The 19,869-nt window shown below is 37.9% G+C and overlaps 1 protein-coding gene across 2 annotated transcripts in view; it reads right to left on the bottom strand.

Moving 5' to 3' along the window:
• The window catches only part of Smp_127040.1 (hypothetical protein), a gene marked incomplete at its 5' end in the record, with an annotated part of 34,897 nt that extends 17,147 nt beyond the window's left edge, over positions 1 to 17,750 (bottom strand). For both annotated transcript variants that reach the window (XM_018796718.1, XM_018796717.1), the window contains 4 exons: positions 1,190 to 1,691; positions 12,958 to 13,380; positions 14,707 to 14,884; positions 16,912 to 17,750. In XM_018796718.1, the coding sequence (XP_018651831.1) occupies positions 1,190 to 1,691; positions 12,958 to 13,380; positions 14,707 to 14,884; positions 16,912 to 17,750 (1,942 nt within the window). The remainder of the gene's footprint in view (positions 1 to 1,189; positions 1,692 to 12,957; positions 13,381 to 14,706; positions 14,885 to 16,911) is intronic.
• Between the last annotated feature and the right edge of the window lie 2,119 nt (positions 17,751 to 19,869).

The following is a 19,869-nucleotide window of genomic DNA, read 5'->3' as shown; positions in this document are numbered from 1 at the left end:
AGTTTTTCACCGATAACCATTATTTTCAATTATGCTACTTTATCACAAGTGCTAGAAGACGTCTGTCTTAAAAACATCACGAACAGACTGAAATAGATTTTCGGTGTTGGAAAGTGAGGTTTGAAAAAGAAAGAGGATACGATAAAACAAAAAGTGAATAATTACATATAGGAAGGGTTTGATTAGCTTAAACAGTTAGGCTCCCGAGTCTATAGGATACCTAACACTCATCCGACCACTTTAGGAGGTCGTTCTAGAATAAATATTTTCCTGTGATGTAAACAAGGGAGAAGCTTTAACCGCCTGCATACATAAGAAATATTTCAGATTACCCAGGACACTACAAATCTTCGTTACTCAACTTTGCTAACAACCCTTCTTCACCAGCTTTATCCCCAAAATGTGCAACTAATGTTAACTACTCGAGTTTAAAAAATAACTTTCCTGATTACAGGAAACCATACTCTACACAACACAATGAACCTCCCAATTTATCGCGTTGTGTACGATGGCAGAAAAGGATTTACTAGTCAAAACTCTAGAATCTTGTATCGTGAATGAATATGGCTTATGGAATCCAGACATTGTTATTTACTTTGACGTAAGGAATATTCTTACATGCGTAGGTACAGCATTGGGTCAAAAAAGTCGTGCACTGATGAAGTAGACTGAAGTTGACAGTCGTTTGTATGTTATGTGAGTGGTAGTGTACGAAATGGGAAGAAATAGAATACACTGTACCGTAAGTTTGTAGTTTCACTGACACCATTCCAGAAGAAATAAAGACGAGTTCTACTGAAAGCAACCTAGTCTTTCCTGAAATTTGAGATGACTAGCTATTGTAACTTTTAGATGGGGCTTTCTACAGTCCATCGCACTGAAAACGATAGTAACGATTTGGTGAAACAAAAACTTTGGGTTACATGAATTAATACACGAGGACATTGTCTACTGTTATTATCAGTTTTAAGGTACAAAATGTCGATATCTGAACATTTAAAAATGTTACATTGACTGCATATTGCGCACAATTACTACAAAAGACGAACATCACTAGAGAAAAAGAATTAACGAATAATTTAATATGATTATGATAATTATATACGATATAAAAAGTGATTATTTTACCGGGATGAAACTACCAGTCCAGAGAGGATTACATTTCTTTCTTCAAGAGTGTTACAATTACTGCAGCATATATAAGCCAAAACTTTTATCGGTTTTTGGACAGTGGAAATTGGTGATTCATGTTTGATTAGTTCGTAACAATTTAAGAGCTCGTTAATATTCTTGTATATGAATAAATAAACACAGTACTCTGTCGAAGTATTCAAGTGATTAGCCTTGAAACTTTGGGAAGAACTTGGAGGCATTGAATTATCAACACTGAATGGTGTTAGCGTTAGATTCTCCTGTACTGAATCAACAACTGGACTACAATTTTTGCTATTATTATGATTGTCATCAGCAGTTGTACTAAAATTGTTTCCTAATAGACTATTATTCGGGGCAGAGAACGCTGACATCTGTGATGCTGTCAGAGATATATGAACGGGTTGAATCGTTAGACCATTTGGACGACGATTAGGAGGATCTGAGTAGAACGGTAAAGAATTGAGGAGAATAGATGTTTGACTAGGAAGACTTTTAGGAGAATTTGAAAGAACTGTGACACGAAACTGACGTCCATTCTAATAAAGTAGACAAAATAAGCATAAGGGGAATGATAAGTGAAGATGTATCATTTTTTAAAGGGATTACTCAATTTGAAGCGGAAAAAATATTTTGTTCAATAGAGAGAAATGATAGGCATATGAACCGGTTGGCACATGAACTCAATTAATTAATACACTGATATGACCACTGGTAAAATAACCAGAAATACAATAGACTCAATTACGACAATAATAGAGTATTGAGTGATAGCTATTCAACGATAACACGTCAGTTTTTATATCTTCATACCATCAGCAATTCAAGTTCCTTCTGGACTTTGTTTAAAGACAAACCAGTTAAAAATGTCTTATGTATGAAAAATAGTTTTCATTAGAGAAAGTTAGGATTAAGGTAAATGTTCAAAAAGTTTGTTGTTTAAAGTTAAGGACTTCATAAATGGGTTTAGTGGATTTGGCTTTCAACTAGTAGGTTGCAGATTCAGACCACATTCCAATTGCAGACTTGACCATTTTTGTAAGGGTTGGGGATAATACCCGGCTGTTAGACAGAAATAGTTGAAGTGGCTCTCGAGCCTGTGACCTACAGGCTGAAAGCCGAGTGCTTTAATTTACAGAGTATCATGCTAAAAAAAGAAGAAACCTAGAAAGAAGCGAACCAGCCACAATTCACAACGACGAATTTATGAAGCAACTAAAAATAGTTTGAAGAGAGAGAAAATAGGTTGTTATTAGTCGTATAAATATTTAGTTAAGGAATGCTTTTAAAAAGTATGGCATTTAAATCACACAGTTATCCAGGTGACTAGTTTTTTAGTGAAGTTGATGATATGATGAAACGAGTAGTGTGGGAGTACAACTCATAGAAATATCACACAGAGAATAACTGATTATATTTATATTAGATAATTAGAAGACGCTTGTATTGTTGTGCTCATAGTTTTTTATTTTATTTTTAAGCTTTTGTTTGGCCTATAAATAGTTGTCATAACTTATTGTTGCAGATTTATCATGAATTAACAATCAACCACTCTGGCTTTGTATTACTTATGACTAAGTTATGTACACATTGTAATTTCTTGTGTTGTGTGGTCAGTCATTTCAAGCATATTAATGTTTGTTTTGAATCATGGTTGAACGGATATAACAAAAAACTGATCTGCTTTTTATGTTCATCTCTTTATTGACCACTGAGTTAAAAGCTCGAGGGCATATAGGCATTAACATTTTGGGTGCTATTCATTGGTCAGTGTCAATTAGTAAATAGGTTGCGGGTTTTACTAGCAATATGGGCAATCGGACTAGAGAGTTGGTACAACTGCTTTCCTGCCATTACGGTCAGATTACACGGAACCCAACATAATCCAACCAAGCAATCTGTTTTTTTCTGATATAAAAGTCAGTTAGTTGTTAGCATCGGAATCTGAAGAGAGCATTTCCTTACATTTAGGACTCGTCAGATGGATTTACTTGCATCTCAGTGTTAACATTCACATTGGGACTCGGACACATTACCCTTCACTTCAATAGTCCATCGCGCTATTCACTAAGCTACTGAGTCTAGATAGTCCGTGGCTTATGGAACGGGTATGTATCCTATTTATAAATGCCTGGATCTTCACGTTGTCGTTCTTAAGAGCTGCAATTGATTAGTCGCTTGTAATATGAACATCATGAGATCCTTTCGATACCCCCAATTATTCACAAATATTTTTCGTAAAGTCGGTTAGTGACACACATATACAGAAAAGGACTGACTGATTAGATACCTTAATAGCAACAAACAAGAAAATTTAAACACTTATGACTATGGCTTTATCTCAAACCTAAAAGTAAAATAATTGCCAATTGATTCTCATCAGGTTTTACAGTTATACAATTAAATTAAAGTTTGAAATTTAAGGCAAATAAATAAATTAGGATTGTTGGTGAAATCAAATCAAATTGTTGAAATGACTAGTGTATAATATTAACTGGAATCAGAATAAATATAGACAAAACAAGGTGGGAGAGATAATGATGTAATCATTAGATCAAGTTTGGATGAAAAATTTATTTAAAAGAATACTTTCCGTTTAATTGTGTTTTTCAATAATTTATCTTCATAACACTTTTAGAAGGTTAAACATCAAACCTTAAAATCCTAGTGAGTAAGATAAGGACTTGACAGGATTTAATTAATTGTCGATTAACGGTTGCCAGTCGTGAAACTAAATATTAATTTTAAAGATATGTACTATGACAGGGTATATATATTAATATAACAAGAATTTACTTGTTGGGGTTAAGCATTTACTCTGAGTAATTCTTTAAAAATATTTCAAGTAACCCATGTGTTACCTGATCTGTGTATGAGTGCTTTCAATTTTATATTTCTTTAGGTCATGATGTGTAGGCGTCTTAAAACTAATACATACGAAAATCGCAACATATTGTTTAACAGACATTTATAACTACATAATAGCACAAACAAACAAGAAAATCAATATGAAATGTGTCTGCACACAAATTATTATGGTATAAAGTTGAAAGTGATCAGAAAGCTATGGTGAATTAAATTTCGACGAAAGTAACCAAAACAGAAACACATTCATCTTAATATTGATGATAAAGTTGTAAATCAAACTTAATACGGCTAGTACGAAGTATATAGACTGCTACTTTGAAGGTAATTACACTGCATTTCTGAAAATGAGTAAGTTTGAGGAAAAAACACCTACTTGTTCGATAATCGGAGAGTATTCGATTTTATGATGAACGACCAGTAGTCATTATAATACTTCGGATTGTGATCCTAACCCAATTTATATGGATAAACCGTCTTAAGACAATGATAAGAAAGGAATTGAACAAATAAAGCAGTTGAATTGGTAAATACACATAGATGTGGCGAATTCAGGCAATCTGTCTTTATTAACCGTTCTTATTGTGGGGCAGTTGTAGAAGACGGTACTCAGTCGAGCTGCATTAAATGTTTTCTGTACTGCCTCTGTGTCACGATTTCTTCCGTAGCATCATTTAAGAATTACAACTTTAGGAACAATACCTTCTTCTGAACAGTAGGTACTCTTCTCCTTCTTTTCGTCCCCTTCATGTGTTTGTCGATGAATTTCATTGGGTACCCATTTCTACTAAGCAATATTAGCCAATTCATTTAAAATAATGTCATCCGAGCAAATCAAGTTATATAGGGCGTACAATTCGGCAAGTTCGTCAAAGAATAACAGAACACCATCCGTCGAGGTTGAGTAAAGGACAGGTAAAGGTGATTAAGGGTTCTATTCTCGATCACTTGGTGGACACAGGTCATCAAGTTAAACTGAATAAAGCGTTACGTATGCCTGAACACCTATTACCACGACGCGCAATGTTGACTAGTATTGGGGATAGTTGGAAGAGAGTTAAGGGCGGCCAAACCAAAACGTGACATCAGTGCTTGAACTCACTAACTTCTAGTCTGAACCACGTTGGTAGATACGAACTACCTGGTTGGGGTCCGTGTGACTATCGCAACCAATGGTTGGAGACTGTGGGTGACATGGCTCAGAATCGATCACAATGGCGTAGGTGTATACACTCTTTATTTTCCATTAAGCTGTGAGATTAAAATTGCTTCATATCTTTCTTTCTTCCTGTACTATATCCTTATATACAATCTTTGTTTATATATTACCACCACTAAATTAACTACTTCTATAAATTTGGTGTTCATCTTGTTGTGCTAATGAGGTATGGCAACTAAGAACGATGCATATGTGTGCCTGGTCCTACATTGTAGCTGACTGACTGGTGATTGATGGTAAAAAACTAAGTGTGTTCAAATACAATACAGAAGTACCGTGCACAAAAAACTGGAAAGACAATGTCCACTATCCGTTGGAAACAATGGAGAGAAGTGGTCATATGCCCTTACTCTTTTTGAAGTGATTTGGTAGAAAGCTTCTTCTAAAATGTTAATGAACATGATTAAAGGGCATTCCTCTCCTCTCGAAACAGCCTTGTCAAACGAACTAAAGTAAAGTTTTGCACTAACAAATACAGATAATATTGACTTGTGACACATGTGGCCATATTTAAACATCTGGTGTGATTATATCCACTTCGTTTGAAAATCAAAACATTTTGAAATAAAAACCACGAAAAAAAGTACTAAGGATATACTTAGAAAATCAACAATTTACCACAATCTCATTATAGAAAGCATAATTATGCTAAGTTGGCATTTAGTTTTAGAATTTCATCACAGAAAAATGCATGACATGCCCAAAACAATTTACGTAACAAAGAACTTATGTTAATTCATTATTTGTTTGTTTCTTTTATAATAAATAAATTTGTAATATAAACACTAATTAGTCATATTATTTATTGATTCTAATAATCACAAAAATTCGAGAATATATGATTATAATTAAGTTTAAATGTTAGGCGGAATTGTCACAATTAATTAGGCATAACTACGAAGATAATTATCGATGTATGCAAAGAGAAATATAGAGAAGTGAATCGACAAATTACATTATTCTTGTTATATAAATTAGAAACAAACACAAATATATTGTATTCTCATGAGTACAAGTGTCAATTATGAGCTTCCTATTAAATGGGGAAAGCTAACAAATCAAACTAATTGATCATATTTAACTTCTAACAAACTCAGGTACAAAAAATAACAAGACATTTAAGTCTTCTTTTGGGAGTTTTGTATATAATCAGCGCACATATTGAGCAAACACAAAACGAACAAGCTAAATTTAGCTAACGGATACCTCACCTTTTACGAGTTAATAAACAACAGCCATATTAATGTCACGTAAAGGATGTTGCAATCTGATTAACTTTGAACTTATGCCATCACAAACAAACACATCGCGGCACAGTAAACAAAATTTTAGTACAAACAGAGCTTACTAGATAGTCGTAGACGAGTAGTAAGCCTTGTATGGAAGTTGAGAACCATAGATAATGAATTTAAGTTTCAACAGTACTTATACAACGTTATATCAATGATGGATGGTGAGAGTAAAAATGGCCTAAATATAGACTTTGTGATCTACCCGTCATAGTCAAACTCTAATTTTGCGGCTACTTTGACTTCTGTTACATGAGGATTTGTCTCATGCGACAACCTACTACAAGCGCCGATATAACCACATGCAATATTAGATGTAATACTAACTGGGGGAATTATTAGATTGGAAAGAAGCTAAAAGAAGCCCGACTAGGAAATATAATTAGATAGTGCAATCGCTGACTATTTGCTTGAATCACTTATGAAGGTTCAGAATTTTTTGTGATAGTGTTAATAATAAGTGGATAGAGATCCAAGATGGCATATTTAAAAGCTGGTCACACTAGTGGAGAATAATTCACTTTTTGCGTTCTTAATTGAGAAAACAGCGCTACTTCCTTTTCTTGACTTAACATAATAACTTTTATTTGTACTGATTATTTTGTGCTGCTGTTGTAAAGTATAACAACTTGAACCAATATGTTTTAACTCTGCAATTGTATTTTTTCTAACAACTGTCCGTTTCTGAAGGTATGTTAACTCAAAATTTACACATAAAACATTTACGTACACGAATCATTAATAAACGCTTCACAAATATAGTCTGTTAGAGACTACGTAAATATTGTAAGTAAATTTAACAAATGTGTATTATTTATCATTGTAACCAATTTAGTTTTGCAGAGATAGTTTGAGTCATCAGAAACTGACCAACAGAGGAATGATTAAAAAACATGCAGTGTCATATATTCAGATATAAAATTTATTTATATAGGTCGAAATACTATTATGGTAGGTTGATGCCGATGAGCTAAGTCTTACAATTCTAATTTACGAATCTTATCACGATAAGAACAAGTATATCATGCTACATCAGTCAGTCAGTCAGCGACAACGTGGGACCAGGCACACATATGCATCGGTCCAAGTTGCCATACCTCGTTAGCACAACAAGATGAACACCGGATTCATAGAAGTAATTAATTTAGTGGTGGTAGTATATAAAGAAAGGTTGTATATAAGGATATAGTATAGGAAGGAAAAAAGTTATGAAGCAATTTTAATCTCAAGGTTTAAGGGAAGATAAAGAGTGTATACACCTACGCCATTGTGATCGATTCTGAGCCATGTCACCCACAGTCTCCAGCCATTGGTTACGATAGTCACACGGACCCCAACCAGGTAGTCTGCATTTACCAACACGGCTCAGACTAGAAGTTAGTGACTTCAAGCACTGATGCCACGTTTTGGTTTGGCTGTCCCTAACTCTCTTCCAACCATCCCCTACACTAGTCAACATTGCGCGTCGTGGTAATCGGTGTTCAGGCATTTATTTATATTTAAACACATATATATTGGTACAAAAGGGCACCAGGTACATATGCGCCACACAAAATAATGAAAGTAGGAAGAGAAGGGATGAAAAGATAAGGCGGACTAAAATGTACAACCAGAAGACTCTTTCAAATAGGAAAGTAAGAACCATACTTTATGTAGAAAGTAAAAGAAGGTTGCAGCAGGATCGCCACTGGTTTCTATTCTGAGCCATATCTGATAACGTCTCTAGCCACTGTGTTGCACCATCTCTCGGACCCCAACCAAGGAGTCGTGAAGGACCAACAGAAGCTAGCCCTTTGCAGCTCTCTTTCATGCCACGACACCATGTCATACACTGACCTCCTCTCCGCTTTTTCCAACCAGTCCCAGGGTCGGCAAATAATGCACGACGTGGAAGTCTCTGGGACGACATTCGTAAAACATGTCCAAGCCACCGAAGTCGGTGTTTCAAGATGGTGACACCAATTGAATTATCGTCTCTGTGCCCGAACACACGATGCCGAACCTCTGCATTACTAACATGGTGTTGCCACTGGATGTCAGCAATCCTTCGGAGACAACGATGATCGAACACAGAGAGTCATCTAACATCCTCAACTCGGAGAGGCCAGGTTTCACAAGCATAGAGCAAAACTGCTCTCACCGACGCGTTGTAAATCCGACTTTTTACAGCCAGACTAACATCACGAAGGCGCCAAAGATGGCCCAGATTGGCATAAGCCGCTCTGGTTTTCATTATACGTGCATCGATCTCATCACTCACGCCACCACCAGCACTTATATAGCTACCTAGATACACGAACTTCTCAACTACTTCGATCTGCTCACCATCCAGGGTGAGTACAGGATTAGAATCCTGCCAGTCTTGTAGAAGTACTTTGCACTTGGAGGGTGCAAAGCACATGCCGTACCTGCGGACACTGATTGCCAACTGATTAAGTGCTGATTGCATGCCTTGGGCATTATCGCACAGTAAGACAATATCATCCGCATACTCAAGGTCGAGAAGTCGTTCTCCAGGCAACATATCCACACCGCCATTACTTACATCCATCAGAGCTGTTTCCAAGATGTCGTCGATGGCAAAGTTGAAGAGGAATGGTGAGATCGGGCAACCCTGCCTAACCCCACTGCTCGAATGGAACAAGGGAGAAAGGTGGTTGTATGCCCTCACTCTGCCTGAGGTGTTCGTGTACAGGGCCTTTAAGATGTTAATGAACTTCTCAGGCACACCCTTCTTCAATAGACAATCCCAGAGAACAGTCCTGTCCAACGAATCGAAGGCAGCCCTGATATCAAGAAACACTACGATTGTTGGCCTGCGATAAGTATGACGGTGTTCTAACATTTGGCGGAGGGTGAAGATGTGATCAATGCATCCTCGACCAGAACGAAAACCAGCCTGCTCCTCGCGAGTCAATCGTTCTCGGGTTTTAAACAACCTACGAAGAATGATAGAAGCCAATAGTTTGGACGCAATCGGAAGTAGACTTATCCCCCGATAGTTATTGCAGGAACAACGCGAACCCTTTTTAAAGATAGGGACGACTATTGACTCATTCCATGATGTTGGAACACTTTCTTGCTCCCAAACCTTTCCAAACAACACAGTCAATTCCTTAGTCAGAAAGTCGCCACCATCTTTAAAAAGAGCCGGAGGTAAGTCATCTGGGCCAGGTGATTTGTAGCGCTTCAAGAGTTGGAGTTCCTTGCGGACTTCCGCCTCGTTTGGTGGATCAGTCGTCACCGGCCATGGGGGGCAGGACAAGCTGGTTGATGTTGCCGGAGCAGCAGGCCAGTTGAACTGCCCTTCGAAAAATTCCGCCCATCGTCCAAGACGTCGGGAGATGTTAGTGATTGGCATCCCATCATCCTCGTAGATTGTTTCACTCACACCAGACTTCTTGCTGCCAGTGGCTCGGATGAGTTGGAAGAGCTTCCGGCAGTTACCAGATGCAGCTGCTGCTTCCATCTCATTAGCACGCTCCGACCACCAGGCTTCCCGGTCCTTACGCAAGCTTTGCCCAATTTCATTACGTAACAGCCTTCGTTTGTGGTCAAACTCACGGTCACCCGGAGTAGACCGACGGGCTTCCATCAGTTGTAAGGAGCCAGAAGAAACCCAGTGCTTGTAAGCGGGACGTTTCGCGAAGCCGCAAGCGGCTTTACTCGCCATTTTCATGGCGTCGTGAAGATGCAACCAATGCTCATCTATACTTTTCGGTGGGGTGGTAGCTAGACTAGAGGCTAGCTCCGCTCGATACTTACTTGCAACAGAAGTTGCAGCCAGTTTACTAATATCAATCCGTTGGTGGTGGTCAATCCTTCGGCCACTGAAAAGTAAGGTGAGATTGGCGCAGACCAGGGCATGATCAGACTCCAGATAGGTACTCCAAAAGGAGCGGCAGTCTTGTACACAACCACGCCAGCGGTAGCTGATCGCGATGTGATCAATCTGAGTCCAGGCTTGGGATGCAGAGGGAGGACGCCAGGTGGCACACCGGCGATGACTGTGCCGGAAGTTAGTGCTGGCCAGAAACAGGTTGTGGTCTGTGCACAGTTGCAGCAAACGGTCCCCGTTATCTGTCCTGCGACCAACAAGTCCCCATCGGCCACCTAGACGACTCTCTTCTGTGCCTAGACGCCCGACCTGTGCATTCAAGTCTCCGGCTAGTACTACAATATCTGTCGAACGCGCTTTCTGGAGAAGAACTGTTAACTGATGGTAAAACTCATCCTTGATTGCATCCGGGCTGCAATCTGTCGGGGCATAGGCGGAGATGACGAAAAGACACCGTTTCTCACGCCGGTTTCTTCTCAATTTGATGGAACTTTCTAATCTAACAGCACATAACCGACTGTTAATGGGGAACCAATCGATTAGTGCTGCCTCAGCCCTAGCGCTTAGTGCGACACCAACGCCAGCAAGACCAGACGAAGATGCCACAGGGTCCCCGGATAAGCGCACGTGGAACAAGCTTTTCGAGACAGATGGAGAGCGGATTTGTAGTACTTCCCTAGAGTCTTGAATACGGGTCTCGGATAGACAGCAAACATCAACATTAAGACCTTCCAAAGACATAGCCAGCCCTATCTGTTGTCTGATCTGCATTAGTGTGCGAACGTTGAAGGAAGCCAGCTTGAACGGCGTACGCGGTTTCAGAAAGACTGCCTCAGTATTCATTATCGGTGGAAGCATTCACTTTCAACCAGACAGTGACTGGAGATCGTTTAGATAGGACAGATTTTCCACCAAGAGCGAGCTGATGCATAAGTTGAAGAGTAAGGATACACAAATTGGGGGTAAAAGGGGGTGAATTAGCGATATGGTAAGTAATAATAATAATAATAATAATAATAATAATAATAGTAATAATAATAATAATGATAATAATAACGTAAATTGTCTTGCTTATAATATGAGCAGGAATAGAATCGTCAATAGAGTTCGTCGTTTCATTCATTTGTGTGTGGGCTGTGATACTGCCCGGGTGCCCAAACCGAAGCAGGTGGTTTTCTTAGGGGGCCACACCCGGAGCCTTTGACCTAAAGGTCTGATCCACAAGGCAGTGGAGCATCGTGAGGAGATGCAGTCCCATGGTAGTCGTTGACCAATGACAGGTTCTTCCGCCATTCGTTCCATCAGGAAACTGGAGCCCATGTGCACCATTGGTTTGGAATCAGGGTTTTCCAACTCCCCTAGGTGGACCCTCCGTGTCCACCAATCCGGTTATAGCGCCGGACATTCGCTTTTCGTCCTCTCACTTTCGTAAACAACATTAATAGCACGAGAAGGCAGTGAGTAGGACTTCCCTGGCAGAGGCTATATATTCGCTGGCCATATGAGAGCATTTCGAGAGGGAGAGTAGACTCTCCCCACTCTCGGCCGTACCAGGGCATTTGGGGCATACGTAACAAGTGGCCCAACCATCTCAGTCGATGAAGATTCATGACCTCATCAACTGATTTACCATCACTTCCTAATACCCTGCGTTTAACCTCACTATTACTTACCCGGTTATCCCAGCAGATAAGAGCAATATTTCTAAGGCATCTGTGGTCAAATACTAGTAACCTACGAGTATCTTCTACTCTTAATGGCCATGTTTCGCAGCCGTAAAGTAGAACAGAGCGAACTGTTGCGCAGTATACTCGTCCCTTAATTGATAGATAGATACCTGGCCTTCGACATAGGTGACGTAAGTTGGCAAAAGCCAAACGAGCTTTTTGAATCCGTGCTGAGATTTCGTCAGACACCAACCCATTAGGGCTGATCAGACTTCCAAGATAAGTGATGTTGACGACGCGTTCGACTACTTCACTCCCTATCCTTAGTTCAGGTGTTGACGTAAGCCAGTCCTGGAGTAATAATTTACATTTGGATGGGGAGAAACGCATCTCAAACATCCTGGCATTATTACTCAGTTCTAACAGAAGACTCATGCTACATAGAAAACAAAAGTGAATAGATGAGTCATATTTCGATCAGACAGCAACAAAAAGGAAATGTTTATACATTAAAAGCATAATCCTGTATAAGTTGAATGACAAATATGTGCTATATTTAAGTGCAACTCATGTATTTCTTTGCTGGGAAATTCGAAGATTTGATGATTATTTACGATTTTCCATACTAGGAATGCTTGACCTATAATGGTTTAGACAGTAAGTCTTGTTCCGGTTTCAGTGAACATCAACTTGACAGAAAGGCGTGTGAAGAAAGATGTAAAATAGCCTAGGGACTATAGAAACAGTTTTCCAAGTAGTTAGATTCATTTTCAATAATAAAAATGACTTCACAATTTATCTGATCATTCTGCTTTATATAACAAGTATTCATAGAATAGTGTCGATAAACACGCCAAGGTAATTCTTATATTGTAATAAGTGGTTTGAAGATAAAGGATTCATAACACAAAGTTAATATTAACTTACTTTATCAATGTAAAATTCTAATGGACAAAGGTCTCGTATTGCTGCTGCGACATAACTAGAGGTTTCTGTTTGCCCACGTACATAGATTTTTACAAACGGATTTCCGGGAGGAATGTGGTGAGATAAGCCTGGACATTTGGTGGGAAGTGCTACTGATTTACGAGTTTCAATGGAGGATGAATTGATTGGTTCAAAAGAACTTGAACTGCATGGACCAGGTAGAAGAAGAGGTGGTGGAGGAGTTAATAAGACAGATAGATCACATACATCACTTATTTTTGGTAAAGTTATATCTTGAACAGAAGTACTGTTTTCAGAAAAATGGGTATCAGGAAATGGACTTGCGTTCATTTGATAGGTTTTCATTTCCAAGGGTGAATTGGGGTTTGCGATAGGAATGTTTGGATGGTTTACGCCAATCATCTTATTAGAAAGAATAAATAAATTTAGTAAGACAAGTCGGGAAAAAAAATGAGATGAAATGTTGTGATCCGAAAACGAGTGCTGGAAGTCATGGAAATACTTTATATGTAATTAGGAATTATAAGTCGCTGTAATTAGCTGAAAGTAATAAACTACAAGCAAAAGATACACGGATATTATACTATATTTGGTTGCGCTGACTTATTACATAAAATAATCAAGTCACAACGAAACAAAGAAAAATAACTTCCGACCCATTTTAATCTTAAGAGATGAAATTAACGAGATAAATAGTAAAGGAGTCGACATAGAGTAGTATTAATGATAACGATAAAATCCAAACATCAGGAATAAGTTTTGAAAAGACGGGACAGATAAGTATGTATAAAAAATAATATTAGGACCTGATATGTAGTGCAAATCAAGGAGTGAATACACCAGCACGATCGTGACCGATTGAGTCATGTTGCTCGACGACTCTAGCCACTAATCGCGGTTAGCACGCAGACCCCAACCAGCTTGTCTGAATCTACCGATATGGTTCACATTAACGGTCAACAAGTTCATGAATTGATGTCACGTTTTAAATTTGTTACCCCTAGCTTTCTTCCAACTTACTCAAACAGCTAGCATCCACTGTCGAGGTAGGCAGTGGTTAGGTATAGGTAGCACATATCCCAATCATCCCAGTTGAAGATTCACTATCGTATCGACCGGTTCGCCATTGCCTAGTACTCTGGGTCAAACCACAGTACTGTTTACTTGGTCGTTTCACTATACGGGAGCAAGGCTTCGACGAAACATATGATCGAAAACCTTGAGTTTCTGCACACGCTTTTTTTATATAGCCCATATTTTATAGTCTTGTAGCAATACAGAAGGGACAGTTGAAGCAAAAGTATGGACCTAAGAGGAGGGGAACGCATTCCAAGCAGGCTTGTATTGTTGGTCAAGGAGATCAGAAGACTCTACATAATATCAGTATCTTCACTTAATCGGACTAAATTTTCCGCGTATTCCAAACCGATAACTGAACCTCCTAGTAGGAAACTATTCACTGGGTAGTTAAATGAATGAGGGCCTAGAATAATAAAGAGAAATGAAAAGACTTACTACACAAATATAGTGCAAAACTGAGAAAAATGTGAGTATTGATTATAACGTAGTTGAAAAGACAAGATGAACACTTGAAATATAATATTAATAGGTTATTTCTTGAAAAAAAATAATGATAATCAACTAGTATATGGATTTATTAAGAATGATAACAATCTAAAATAAGAGCAACAAGAAAACATGGCATTTGTGAAAATTAATTTAACAAACCTGTGGTAAGATGATTCGTTCGGGAATTCTTAGTTTATTATGCTGTTTAGGAAATGTAAGAGGCTGTACAAGCGGGGGAAAATAAGATACATGTCGAACATTTGGAGATTCCCTGCTAGTCGAATGGACGTTTGTGTCACATAAACTAGTACCATATTGAACCCAACGTACACTAGACCTAAAAGAAATATGAAAGTAGAAAGAGGTACTAATGTGAAAACGGTGGTGAGATTTTAGGAGAATAAAGAATTTAAGAGGTATCTCACGCTTGGTTATTCACTTAATCTGACATATTGAAACAATATAATTAACAAGATAAGGCTTCGAAAATATCACATATTTTAATGAGATAAGGCATGATATTTTGTTTATCTTATTCAGTAAATATGAAAATAAATCAAGTAGGTCTTAATATTAACAAGTGTAAAGACAGTTGGTATGTAACCTTTATAACTATTCAGTTAACATATTTTGCGTACATTGGGCAACATAATGGACGTCAATATTTTAAAACAACTGATGAGATCCTTAAACCAAAATTATTTTTGCACCACTATGTGGGCTACAGCACGTGTTCTCTCTAACTTAAAAGCATTCTGTATGGTAAAGGGTTGATAGCCTTTTGAGAGGAAGCCATATTTACAGTCTTCAATGAGTCCGGACAATCGTTTTGTTTGACTAAACACACTTCCTAAACAGGTTGAAAAACGATACGGGAGTTTGGGATCTATTGATGCTCCAAAAATGGTCTGAGTCAAAGCCTAGGATCACAGGAAGTGAAGTAGTTGAAGGCATTGTCTGACTCACTGATCTGGTAAGTCTCATCCCCCGTGGAGGTCTGGTGACTGACGAAACCTCTGCACAGGTCGACAAATCCTTGACTTTCGCCATCTACGAGGTAGGTAAGATATCTGTCTGGCTAATAAAGCAAGAGAATAGTACGCGGTAATCCTCAGTCCTACTTTGTCGCTCTGAAACAACCTTTGAAAAGGACACTTGTAGGTTACCAATATCTGAAGGATTACTTGTGTATGGTGGGACAATTAAGTGAACAATGCTGAACTTAGGGGTAGGGTAGTGGGTAAATATGGCAAATTAGTTAATGAGATAGTAAATCTTCAAGGCTGAAGGCCTAAGTGATAGCTGGAAATCAGTCGCATTGACACGCATGCATTTATCCTTCCACAAGTTTTGGGTTCTAATATTAGAACAAATTTTTTGTTCACTCATTTCATTCTCTTTAAACTATATTCCTAATATTTAACCTTTCCATTATTTATAGTGCCATTATTTCGACTCCTCTGATGTTAATCCTGATAATTATATCTCACTGTACTGATAGTAACAACTTCAGGCAATACCCATTTATGCCAAAGTGTACATCGAGCGACTGGTCGAAGAAAGTGAGTGACTAGGTCTAGATAAGAAACGATCACACTAATTATTCCCACCTCAAAAGCAAAGTTTTAAACGGTGAGCGATACATAGCCTACAGAAAAACTTCTCACTATTTATTAGTTAATGTTAAAAATATTTCTAAAAGCTCTGAACACTTAAGAAAAGAAATATTACATTTTATCCGCCTGACTAGTAATCGTTATCCTTCATCACATACATAAGTTAAAGCGTTAAGAAACTAACATGCGATTAGCTAGAATGCACGAAAACGTAACATATGATAGACGGTAGTAGCCTTCAATCATATTCAAGCAAGAAATCACGAAATTATTTTCACGCAGGCTTTTGTGTACCAATGAATTGTGTAGTTTTTAAAACAATTTGAAGATAACAAAGGATCCTACCAACATGGACAACTAATTATTATCCCAACAAACACTACGAGGAATATTGCTGATGCTAAGGGTAGATGTGCTTGATGATTTTGACTGTCCATACAGTTAAATCGTAAAGTGATAGTAGCAAACACTATAACCATACTGAATTTTAAAGTAAAAAACAGACACCCACAAAGATGAATCCAAATGACCTAACAATAAGCTTTATGGTTTTGAAAACAATATTTTGACTCTTGAGAAAGTAGATACACTTTCCTTGAACTACTATTTATATTGACAGTCTCTAATAAGCGGTTAATTCTTGAAAAATGAAACATGGGAGAACTTAACATATAAATTGCCATAAAACTAACAATTAAGTGTTATTAACCTATTAAGCAAAGTTTAATCAACTATTAACGAGACTTACCACACTGACTTTCCGAAACACATAGGAAATGGTTTTCGTTTGTTGGGTGATTTTCTGAGTGAATAACGTAAAAGGCCAGTATGGAGTTTGTACTTATTGGCACGTTTGTGATGTCCAAAAACTGCAGCACATTGAAAAACAGTTTTGACATTTACATTTAAAAGTGAAGACGTTTCTACGACACACATATTTTTCACCCAATGTTTTTTAAACCCACTGAGTGTATCCTTAAACAGAGTTGAGGCCTGACTAGAAACACTCATATCATGTTTAGATGTTGCGACAACTACTGGAAATTTAAGAGACGAAAGACGAGTGATGACATGACAGAAAAAGGCAGCTTGTTGTAAGGCCGAAGGACCACATAGTGACATGTCATATACACATACAAAGACATCAACATATAAAGTAGTGGGCTCAAGGAAAACCTGAGGAAAAGCCGACTCGTGTCCAAGCTGCTCCTTGCAAACATAGCACAACTTTCTTGAATGCAAGGTGATTTTAAAGTCCAAACATCGTTCTGCATACGTTCTGGGTTCGAAAAGGGGCTGGAAAAGATGGTCATCCACAAAGTCACACTGCTCAATTACTCGGACATGTAGTTTACAGCCATTAACATTTACACTACTGTCTCCCCAATATAGCCAATGGCTTGAACAGATAACTTCACTATCATAATCTGATAAACTTAAAATTGATAAGTGGTTTTCATTGAACCTGTATGGTGCCATAAAACGGTTTATCAGACAAGATTTCCCAACATGTTGACGAACATCCGTTCCAGAGCCTGGATACCCAACTACGGATATGGTGACTTTCCCAGTCTTTTCGAATACCATGTTTTCTCATACAGATATAAGAACATTCTGAACACTCAACCAACCACCTTTCTCACGTGCCTGTAGACTTGATTTGGCGGGTATAATTAGAACATTTTCAAACAAATTTCTATTACAATTAGTTCTCTGAACCTTAATATCGAAAAACTACCATTTCAAATAACATTTCAGGTGACTATCTGCGTTATATATTTCCGAGTCTTGGCGAAATTTCAATTTGCTTGTTACTGCAGGTACAGTTATATGTTTACGCATATTATATTTAGGCCTGGTTCTGTGTTCTTAGTCAAGTAATTTTGCACATCTTGCTGTAAATACTTTACTTAAAATATGTGACCTACTATCTCCACTGTCATTCTGGGTGGATTTCCTACTGCATAGTACGAAATCACAGGACTTGACAATTAGTAAAAGTTAAAAGTACACTTTGTTCCATTTCTAACTCCTCAATGTTGCCCCTAACTTTTGCGTCGGGATTAAACTTCAGCAAATATTTCTGAGGACGGCGGTGGGTGTCTAATACTTTATAATCAATCACGCTCATCATCGCAAATTATTTACCTACAGCACATGTTTTAGGTCATTATGAGTTTGCTTCCAAGCTTCCTACACTCTGAGGAGCATAGATGTGGTGTTTTTGGGTGAACTTTGTGGAATTCGGTTCAAGACCACGAATCTATTTTGTCGATTATTTTAAGATATTCTCCGATGTATTCTTATTCTTTTGGAGTGAAGAAAAAAAACGTTGTTTTTCTACTTTATGCAATGCCGAACAAAACGTCCACCATAAAAGTACTTGAGAACGAACCTCAAGGATTATAGTGCAGTTTTGGCTAAAATGTCATTTTTTGTCACAATTGGGATATGGTGTTAGACTGTAGGAAACGAGGACACCCAAATATTTTACACCAAGGACACTTCTTGCAGAGAACTATTTGAGTGTTACATGCAGCTTGTAGCGTGATTCAGATGAGTTTCTTTACATTCTTCAAAGTTACATGTTAGTCCTCTGTTACGTTCCTAACATTCCCTTCGAGTTAGGTTCCCCTAAACTGCTAACCTGTCCTTTTCGTTGTGGATTTTCCTCCAGAATGTTGCGCCATCAGTTAGAAACAACATTTTGTAAGGTGCCTAAACTGTGAAAAAATCAGTAGTTTGCCCCGGTGTTAAATATCTAATTACTTAAGTATGAAAAGCTGGTGAATCAATCGTAACTGAGTACCTGTTTAAAAATGTGCCTTTATATAACTTTAAATTGCCTAAAGTCTTGGAAACTGTTTGTGGAATAGGCCAATAGATAGTACATTAGATAACATTAACCTAGACTTCCTAGTGCATCAGACTGGGTATTAGCTTCCCATTCTATCAGTTTAAGATTGCCCTTTAATGCTGTAATATCCAAATGTTTTAAATATTATTATCTACTGTCCACAAATCACTTTAGTTCAATCTTACGGATAAGTTGGGAGTGTACATTACCTTACTTAAAAACTCGAGAATCAGGTTATTAATTGAAAATTTTTTTATTGAAGATTCAGACTAAGTGTTATGGCTCCTGGTTATTCCTCTAATGTACGTATTTAGCGAAGTCGACCTTAAGATAACTGAATTCTCTTAAAACTAAGACGTGCGTGTTTACTAATATAAAATATTGGCTTGATCCTTCCTCAATCTAGTTGTCACATGTGGTGTCAGTGACAGTTTTTCAATTAATAATTTCAACCAAACACCTCTTAGTGTTAAACAAAATTACAAATCCTCCGAAAGAACAAAACTCTTAAGTGTTTACATGAAATGCCTCTAAGCAAGAAGTATAGAGCAGAACCCCACATTTTACGCCCACATTTCTGTAGTCGCATAAAAAAGACATGCCAACTGTGGTTAGTTCTTAGCCAATAATCCAAGTTGTCCACGTTTCTGCTACTCCTGTCAGACGAATATTATTTAATTTATATCATTCCCACAACTCAATCATTTGGAGGTTTATACATAGGTAGTTGGTAGTTCCTATTTGAACTGAGTGTATATTTATGACCTCTTTGTCTGATGGTATCTTATGCGAATAAGAAAGAAACCTATCTACGCGAAGCTGTCTAATTGAATCATTGCTACTCCTCTC

Source organism: Schistosoma mansoni, chromosome 4, assembly GCF_000237925.1.
Source record: "Schistosoma mansoni strain Puerto Rico chromosome 4, complete genome".
In the NCBI taxonomy this organism is placed as follows: domain Eukaryota; kingdom Metazoa; phylum Platyhelminthes; class Trematoda; order Strigeidida; family Schistosomatidae; genus Schistosoma; species Schistosoma mansoni.
This window is presented reverse-complemented; position numbering and strand designations above follow the sequence as displayed.